Source organism: Condylostylus longicornis, unplaced genomic scaffold (genome assembly GCF_029603195.1).
Source record: "Condylostylus longicornis isolate FDR11 unplaced genomic scaffold, ASM2960319v2 ptg000089l, whole genome shotgun sequence".
Classification (NCBI taxonomy): Eukaryota; Metazoa; Arthropoda; class Insecta; order Diptera; family Dolichopodidae; genus Condylostylus; species Condylostylus longicornis.
Window position 1 is genome coordinate 321689 of NW_026578057.1, and position 10759 is coordinate 332447.

Sequence of the window (10759 nt, forward strand, 5' to 3'; positions counted from 1 at the left end):
AAATAATTACAAAAAAGTATATAATTAAACAAATAAGTATAGTTCCTATGAGATCTAATATCTTTTGAGTAATTTATTTTACAACCTCGCTTTAAGTTATGTCGGATAAAATTGTAAACTACCTTTGACAATAAGTACTTTAAGCGATCTTACAAAACATGCAAAAAAACGGGTAAATGCGTAATTTGCTAATACTAATAATATATATATTTCTTATTTAAAGTTAAATTAAAAAACTTAACCTTTACAAATCAATATCAGCGAGTCTCCGCACTAAATTTGAAAATATCCTATTTGTAAAAGTTTAATGCTATAAAAAAACATTTTTTTATTAAATCTTGTCCTAAAAATATATTGTCAAGAAATTTAATGTACACTTTTGTTTTGCTTACTAATACATTTTGCAGCAGATCGCGATACTCTTTACAATTTGTTATTGGAAATAACAGTTATTGGCGGATTAGTTATATTAGATGCTATAACTAAAAGAGCTTAAATTCTTTTTTCTTCTTGACTTCCTGCGGCTATAGCTGCTCCTACTCTGTTCACTTTATGTTATAACTTACACTTCCAGAAATTAATTCATATACAATATTTATATGGAAGGGTGTGTAGGGAGAGATTGGGTGGAATTCTTGATTTTTCTGGGATCCTAGAAGCAAAATCCTATCTAATGCCTTTTGTCTCATGTCTCTAGTCCTTCTAGAAGTACCCGTACTTTTTGACACCTGAGAAGTGGTTACATATATAACGTAATATAGAATGGTTTTTGACGAGTTATACGAAATATTAATAAATTAAAGAATTGTAAAGGCAACATTAGGTACAAGGTACTGCGAAACCTGGTGGGTAGTCTGATAACCAGAAGATTATTAGATCGATGCTTGATTGATATTGTCGTATTTTCCTTTTTTTTGATAATTTTTTTTATTGTATTTTGTTTAAATTTTTTGCTTTATATTTTTAATATATAACAGAAAAATATTATTATAAAAGTTTAAGAAAAATTTACAAAAAAAAAATGTTATAATAGTTTGGAAAAATTCGCAAAAACTTTAAGTACATAAATATGTATGTATATTTTTTTTTAAAGCTTCCTATCAATTTTTTTTAAGCTTTATATAAAATATGAATTGAATAATATTTAAAACAGTGGTTTGGCACAAAAAAATATATTTTAAACACATAATTATTAAATCAGTGGGGTAAACATATAGAATTAAATTTTTCAAAGGTTTTTCAAAGGTTTATAAAGAAAAGGTTTAGGCAAAAAGAAAATAATAATTTTATTTGAATATATGCATGAACATATGAATGTATTAGAATTAAGCATTTTAAAGTTTTTCGCTCGAAAATAAAAATGAAGTTTAAGTAAATACGTACATAAATTGTGTATATATATTTTTTAAAGCTTGCTTACAAAACATAATATTCAAAACAACAACAAATGAAGCACTAATATTCAGATACCACAAAACATCTGATGTCTGATAAAAGTCGACATTTATTTAAGCTTATTTCGGTTTTTCGAACTTAAAATATGTGATATCATTATACTTTCGAATATTATTTATTTGTCGGTTTGTGTTTCTAATAACATAATTTAAAGCATAAAAGAAAAACGTGCTTTTGTTATACAAAATTTTTTCAAAAAATCTTAAAATAGAGCTATTTCGGGGCTAAAAGGTTCCAATGTCAAATTTTTCTGGGACCCTAGATGCAAAACCCTATCTAATGCCTTTTGTCCCATGTCTCTAGCCCTTATAGCTATAAATATATAATACATGTACATGTAGGTATATATAAAATATATTATATGCCCATATGTACGTACTTTTAACGAAAAAAAAACTTTAATTGCATTAGTATTTTCGGTTTGAATTAAAAATATGATATGTTTTGTACAAAATTTTTTGAAATTTTCCGAGTTAAAGAGAATTTACTTTCATGGGAACTGAAATTTTTTTTGAGTTAAGAAGACATTCAATTTGAGACAATTCGAGTTATAGGATAACTTTTATAAACAAAAAAAATATTTTCGGCGTAATTAAAATTTTTTTTTTGATTAAAACGTTTTCCTCAAAATGAATTTTTTCTCTGATTTAATTTAAAGTGTGCATTTTTCTTCTATTTGACTTAAAAAAATATATATCTATCTCAATTATGAAATAGTGTTGTTTTCTACTTCTTTAACATTTTTTTGTTATTTTAGTTAAAATTTCTAATCATTATTTCACATTCTGTACAACTATTTTTTAATTTGTTTTTCTCTTCTTCGCTATCAGGTATATCTTTGAGACGGGAGTGGGGCGGCTGAAACCAGTCAGGGACTAATTACCCAAAATATGGTAAATATTCAAAATTAAAAAAAAATAAAACTGATTATCATACTAACATATCAGTTTCATTAATCGAAAATTTTAAATTCAAATATTCTTCTTTTTTTTAATTAAATTCACTGTTTACTAATCACTGTTTATTAACCTCTCTATTTTTTTTAAACATTTTATTTCAATTTACTTAATAAAAATTCATTTTTTTAAACCTTTGAAATTATCTTTTTTCTGTTTCTTTGTAATTGGCCTTATCTGGTCTTTATTTATTTTAAAAATTCGTTTAATAAAAACTGTGTTTTTTTTAATGCTTTTATTTAATTTCACTTTTTTTTTCGGAACTTTGGGATGCAAACATCGAATATAAATGTCACCTTACATTTAAGCTAATGATAAAAAAATTGAATGTATATAAAAACACAAATATCTCAGCCATCCCTCGCCCAAAACTCTTCTAATATGACAAAAAAAAATGGAAAAAAACGCAATAAAACAAAATGTTTGCAACAAAATTTTGAAGCTTATTAATAATTATTTTCATTGTTTTAACTCTTAAGCACAGTTTATACTATATAAAACTTTGGAAATTTTGATGGTTATGTATTTGATGTTCACAAAGTTTGTATTTTGGTTTTATGTATATGCTAATGAAAGTAAATAGTGTTTTTTTATTTGTATGTTTTAATACGATAATATCATATAACTAAATATAGGACTATTTCAACGCAAAACTCATTTAAAAATATTTGCCTCATTGTTTTACATTGCTCAGGCAGATTTGCAAAGTTTTTCTAAGCAAATCGTATCTTAAACAGGATATTATTATTCTTCTATAAAATCGATTAAAAACTTATATTTTTGATTAAATTTAAAGTCCAAGTTTTGTAGTAGATTAACAACAAAAATTAATAAAGCAATATTAATAATTTTTTTTTAAAAAAAGAACATACATTCCCCATATATGGTATAAACTTCGCTTAATTGATATTTAAAGATTCTGTAGTTTTCATTCTATTTAAACTTGAATTTAAATGTTTCCTATTTTATCTAAATATATTCAATATTTATGATAAAGAAAATCAAGAACTTTTGTATAACCTATTATTATATTTGATATTGTTATTTAATTTTCTTTTAGTTTTTTTTTTCTATTATTAAAATTATTTTCGCTGTTGTGATATATTGTTAAAAAAATGTGATTTTTAGAATTGAATTTGTTTTTTTATATTTTTAGTTTTTTTAACAAATGTAATAAAAAAAGACAAACAAAATCAAAAAAAAAATAAAATACTTTCACATATAGGGTCTTAACACAAATACACGAAACAGAAGTCTTGGCCGCATTAATAAGAGGCAGCCGCCCCGTCATGGCATTGGTAAGTTTGTTAATACTAAAATTAACAAATTGTAAGTAAGAAAAAAAATGAGTAAATAATTTATTCATGTTTATAAGTATATGTATTGTTTGATCCAATGTTGTTTTGTCATCTTAATACAATCTTAATTTCCTCCATCTTATTTTGTAACGTTGGCTCTTTCCAATTTTTCTTAACATTTCTTGTTTTTGTAGCGTGTTATATATATATGTATATATATGTTTAGAATTTTATAATTTCGATAACACTGACAAGAAGTTTTAAAATATAAAATTAAAATTACTAAATACACACAGAAAGTCTTAATATATTAACCATAAAATGTACAATATTCTCTAACTTCTGAAAATGATTGAATTGCTAAAAAATTGATTCTTCTTACAGTTCATTATTAAAAATAATAAAGAATAAATATTGAGATATACTCGTAGAAGGCAGCGATTCATTTTAGACCCATTTATGCTAAAAAACAATAAATTTAAAATTAAAACCCATGTATGTGTTTAACAAACATAAAAATATGATAATATATAATAATAATATTAATAAAACATTAACAATATTTTATACTTATAAATATACAATATAAATACTTACATTTTAGAGTTGTCAGGTTTTAACCAAAACAAGCCGAAGAGAAATAGAACTTTTTTATAAAACGCGTAAAATTTGTTTAAAAAATTAGCTGTTTAGCTGAATTCGTTTTAAAGTTTATAAATAAAATATACAATGCAAATAAATAACTAAATAAAAAATTGTATGTACGTTATATTACATAAACACCAAACAATAACCTCGGCATCCAAAATGCAAAATTAATGTAGTACTATATTGTATCTGTGATTCATATTGTAGAATAAAAAATTTATACAATATAGCAAGATCAAAATTGCTAAAAATGCGTTTTAATTACGCAGTAAAAAAGCAAACAGCTTAGTAACAAAATCGAAACTACCATTTTACTATATGTCAAAACAGATTTTTTATGGTTATTCAATTAAAAATTATATTTAAACTACTTTGCATTTTTTTTACAATACAGTCACTTTTAAAGTTTTACTACGATATTAATACTACAGTTATATAGTTGTAAAAGTTTTTTCACTATTATAGGCACTATGTTACTTATTCCTTACACTGCAATTCAAACTGAATAAAAAAATGTATACCTTATTAATTTTTTTATATAAAATTTTTCTCTCAGATGTAAAAAATTCTCAATTCTCAATAAAAGCATTAAAATATTCTTCTAAAGAGATGTATTTCTAATTAAAAGAAGATATAGAGAGTGTTTCGCATAAAATGGCAAATAATTTCTGGAATGATCAATTTCCAGCAAAAAATTGAAGGGGCGCAGGGGATTGCAGATATGCTTGTTTTGGATCTACAGTCTGTTGAAAAAAGGTACCAGATTTTCCCAACGTATAAATAAATGCTTATGGTGAAAGCACTAATTTATATAGTTAAAAGAAATATTCAATGGCCACGAAAGAAAAAGTTGGAAAATTTAAAAAATTCATGTTTCAATGTCGACTTTAGTAGTCCTAAATGAGGAAATAAATTGATACAAAAATTATAAAAATATATCAATTTTTACTTAATTTCCTTGTTATATTTACTTCTAATAAATCTAACAAAAATAATTATTATCACTTATCTATAGAGTTTAGTTTTCTACCAAGAAATGTTATACATAATCTAGATATGTAATCTTTCTAACGTTATATTCCGTCTAAATATCAATATGAAAAAAATATTGTAAGAACAAAAATATCTGAATTATTGCAATCAAACACACAATCCTTCATCCTGCTATAATCCATTTTTAAAAAAAACTTTTACATTTAGACCCTAATGTGAAGCATTTTTTATAATCAATAAATAAAAAAAAATAAAAACATAATATGGTATAATAAGAAAAATAAAATTGTTTTAACATTTTATTTTAATTTCAGTAACTCAACATCGTTCAACAAGTCCACAGAATTCTAGTTCTGGTTCTTCACCAGTATCCCATAGCAGTTCTAGTCCAGCACCGCCATCCAGTAGTCCTAGTCCACAAGAAAGCCCAAAAAATTGCAGTTATATATATCGTGATTGATTGATATGCAATACGAAATCAATGCCCCTCATATCTTCCTCTAATTTAAATCAAAAACCAAATGAATATCTTGGAGATCATCACAAAAAGCAGATATACAATAATATACCTAAAAAAAATAGTTCATTTATCCTACAAACATTTTTAAATGAAAATGCAAGTATAAATAAAAAACTAACTGTAACTAACAAGCCAAATCGTAATGCAGAGTCAAAAAAATCGAATATACAAACAACTAAAATTTGTAGCAATTTCTCAACAGGAGAAAATTTTTCACAAATTATTTCTGCCACAAGTACATCGGGCGCTTTAACATCAACGGGACGAAATTGTAATCGTTTACTTAATGCTTTTAAAAGTGATAATAGTTTATTAACCGGATTAGATAATAATTGTTATAAAATAATTGATCAAAATTTAGCAATATCTAATTTATCTTTAAATAGCGATCATAATATTGAGAATGATAATGAAAATGATAGTGATGATTATTCCGCGATAACTACAGCTACTTTACCTATTGGTGACTTAAATTTTTCTAACTCTACGGCTAAAGTTCAAAACGAACAAACACAACAGCAACAACCGCAACCACAAAAACGTGGAATGGCTTCAGGAATATTTTCAACACACATGCTAAACGAAAATTTTGCAAATTTAAACCGTAAATTGACCAATTTAAATCGCCGTCGACGACAAAATCGCAATCGGCACCGGCGTAGTAGTAGTTCTGGAGATAACAAGGAGCTAGATATGTTAGTTCTTAAATCAGTTGACTGGGATGATAATGAAAGTTATTAAATATACAAAAATACAATATATTAAAATATAATTACTATTTAAAATTACATTTATATAAAAAAAGCAAAATTAAATTTATATTTACATTATATAAGGGCATACATGAAAAATGACAATTTCTTAAAATAACCAAAAAAAATTAAAAGTAATAAAACTGAAACATGATATTAATATTCAAATACAATTAAATAAATCTTATAAGAAAACTAAAAAACACTAGGTCAAATAATATATTATACATATTATCATTAAATAATAAAAGTTCATAAATATTACTTGTATCGATAAATTTTTTTAATTAAAATGAATACCATAAAAAAGAATATTAAAATATTAACAAATGAAACAAAAATAATTATAAAATAACCTAGTTATAGAAGTGTTAAAGAAATAATATTTATATTTATACTAAATTAGTATAAGTGAAAATTCTGATAAAAAATTTTTAAAATATTTTATTTCTAAACTTAAATGTCAAAACCTATGAGATCAAACTTTTTTTATTTCAGATATTTTGATATAATACATTAATTAAATATGTATAAAGTTTTGAAAATTTGATTTGAAAGGGTATTCTCTATAATATTTAATTTATTTTGAAAATATAAAATACTTAGAATTAGGGAACGGAACTAAGGGAACTAGGGAGCATTCAGCATAAATTGAATTTGTCATATTACATACATACTTAAATACTAAGAGTCAGTTCTTGGTTATTTAATATTCTGCAAATTTTCATACGCCGATTATAGTTTTTCGCGAAATAAGTTACAGATTAATGCGACTTCAGTATTGAAATTTCTAAATTAAAAAAAAAGAAAAGCGGAACTTACATAAAGCTTGCATGCAATATGCACTATTGAGATATATTATTGTGTACTACTTACTGAAAGCGAACTTTCCTAAATTTTTTTTAAATTCAAAATGTAATGCTTAACAAAATGACAAACTATGTATGTAGTTTTTAATACAATTTTTATGAACAAAATTTAATTGTTAAAAATACAGTTCTTGAATAGCTAATGAAAATTTATTCAAAATTATTTATAATTGAAAAAAATAAAATTGCATCCTAAATTAAATATTAATTTTATTTTTGTATAAACATATCTAAGTACATATTTTTTTCATATTTCAAAATATTTATGAAAATTAAAATTTTCAAATCTTCATAAATTCTGAATAAAATAAAACGTCAATAATTCAACGATTTTGTAGCGGCATTGTCACTATTATAATATTTGTGTTTTATTTATACAATCTAATATCATTTGCAAAATTGGTTTTGAGATACCTGTTTAAATTGTGCATTTTAATTTCATGACGCTGGTAATAAGATGTTTTCGAATTTTCAATGCCAACTCGGGGCGTCATTTATTTCACAGATATTACATGTATGTTAAATATTCGGTTTGAAATTTTTTGCAAAAAAAAAGCAATTTTTCTTTAAATTGAAACAAAGTAATTCTCAAAACTTTACAACTGCAATAAACATTTCGCTTAATATTATATTAAATTGTACAAATCAAATAAAAAGCATATCCGTTCCCTATCTAAGAAATAATAGAAATTAACTTAAATCCTATAATAAACTAATTGTTTAAAAAATTAATCTTTTGTTACGAAATAAGATTATTGAAATTAGTTGAGCTGAAGGTTTTTAATGCCTATCATAGTGCATGTTATAAAATATTTTACAAATTAAAAGGTGACTCAGGATTTTAAGTTTTTTATATTATATTTTAAATTTTGCATATAGTAAGCATCATATAACATGACATAGGAACATTATAACTATAAATATGTACATATATAAAAATACATTATCGGACATACTTTTGTATTTTATAGTATATATATATATATATATATATATATTTACATATATGTACATATACTTAACATTGTAGTAATATACGATAAGAAGATAAAACATTGTTAGGGATTTAGTATTAAAATATTAAAAATATGAATAGAGATTTAAAACAAATTTAAATATGTTCATATATGGAAAAAATGCATATTATGTATATTATACAAAATAAAATGTATAAATGCTCGTGAAGTTTTAAAATTATTTCATATGCATGCATTTATAAAAAATAATTATATACATATATAAATGTATGTGTATAATATACAGCTATATAATAAAAACAAATTTAGTGCTCTGTCACGATTGAGTATTAACATTTACTAATATTGTAGGAAAATAAAATATTTTATACATTGCAATATTAAATTATGATAAATAATATTATTTCAATTTATACCCATATGCATATACATTTATAAATACATATGTATACACATCAATTTATCTATTTATGCATATATTAACCATATAATAATTATTTGTAACTTAATTTAATTTAGTCGTTTTAATTAAAAGCTGATAAAATATTTCATATTGAAAATATTTTGTTGTTATTAAAGATTTAAAAATTACCTACACAATTTCAATAATACTTATACTTAAACATGTTCATTGTACATATGTAACATAACATTTAAATAATTTTCAAAGAGAAATTTTGAAAAAAAATTAAACTGAAGCCATTCATCCTTATTTAAATCAAGTTCTTTTGGACAAACGACACTCTTAGTGTTAAACACTGCAAAATTTTGTCCTTGAATATTCCAATAAATAACACATTTTGATACTCACATAACTTTCGTTGCTTAAAATATATGTGGTTCATTCGTTGCTTAAACATTTACATATGTCATAAAAATGATTTTTAGGTTAATTAAGCAGTGATTCATTGAACTTATGCTTAATACTTGATTGAAGGAATTCATTTTATAAAATAAATAAATTATTATTTCCTATAATTTGAAAACTTTAGTTACATAAATTAATAATTATTATGAAATTTAATAGCCCTTTAAGTTAAATTGAATAAATTTTTTCGCAATAGTTTTCATCTCTCTATATCACGTTCGTATTCCAATATATCTGAAATTGTTTATTTTCAATTTGGGAAAGATTCATAAATAATAAGAAATATGACATTTGTCATTTCATTTGTAATTCCAGCGTATATTTAGTTATGTACTAAGATATTAAAAGATTGCGCTTAATAATTTATAAATTAGAAACTGCATTTTAGCATAAATTTTTATATTAATATCAATATTTACTAAGTTTCTTTTATTTTGATCTCTGTTTACCATATAATAAATTTTTATTACTAGAACTCATAATTTCTTAAATATTAACACATAAACGTTCAATATAAACTTATCGCACAATTAATTATATAATATAATACACATTGATATGAATAAAATAAATTTAAAAAAATCCAAAATAGAACATTTAAAATATAAAACCAAAGCGAGAAATATTTTCGATATTGAATATTTTAATCGTAAAAAAAAGTATAAAACTTCCATTTATCGCATAAAATAACAAAACAAAAAACAAAAATTTTTTTGACATTTTCATTAATTAATTACAGATAAAGAGATGTAAATACATAAACTAGAAACTAAAGACATTATCTATTTAGTAGTAAACTTTACATGTTACAATTAAAATAGAAATGGTAGTGAAAGTTTACTCTCATAAAGCAATATTATTGTATCTGTACAATCATCAATTACATAAATTTTAATTCAAATTTTAAAATTATTACAATTATAATTATAAAATCAAAAAGAATTTATAAAGCGTAAAGAATTTCATTTTGATTTTAATATAGATTTCTTAGTCATTTCGTTGATTAAAAATTATCTAATAATACACATTTATCAATAACAACTAGTAATGTAATATGAAACGGTATGATAATGTACTGTCATATGTAGACATACAATTATGTTTTTACACATATTATTTAGGTATATATTGTATATTATAATTTAATACAAATTACAATTACACCAAAGGCGTTGTAATAAGTTATAACGTATTTGACTATATATTAATGCATTATAATATATTATATGTAATATTAATAGTATACATAATATATGTATATATTATATATTATTTAGTTATTACTATATAATATGTTATTTATATAATATTTTAGTATATTATATAGTAAACATTTTTGATACATATACTTTTTTTACAATAAATTAACTATTTTCAACTGGCTTTTGCACAAATTTTGGTAATAAAATTTTATCTGCCAAGT

At 22.8% G+C, this 10759-nt stretch overlaps 1 protein-coding gene across 1 annotated transcript in view; it reads left to right on the forward strand.

Moving 5' to 3' along the window:
- The window catches only part of LOC129613704 (semaphorin-1A), a 270807-nt gene extending 262210 nt beyond the window's left edge, over positions 1-8597 (forward strand). Inside the window, 2 exon segments of the mRNA XM_055527877.1 lie at positions 3637-3709; positions 5665-8597. Of these exon segments, the coding sequence (XP_055383852.1) occupies positions 3637-3709; positions 5665-6611 (1020 nt within the window). The 3' untranslated portion in view covers positions 6612-8597.
- The last annotated feature ends 2162 nt before the right edge of the window (positions 8598-10759 follow it).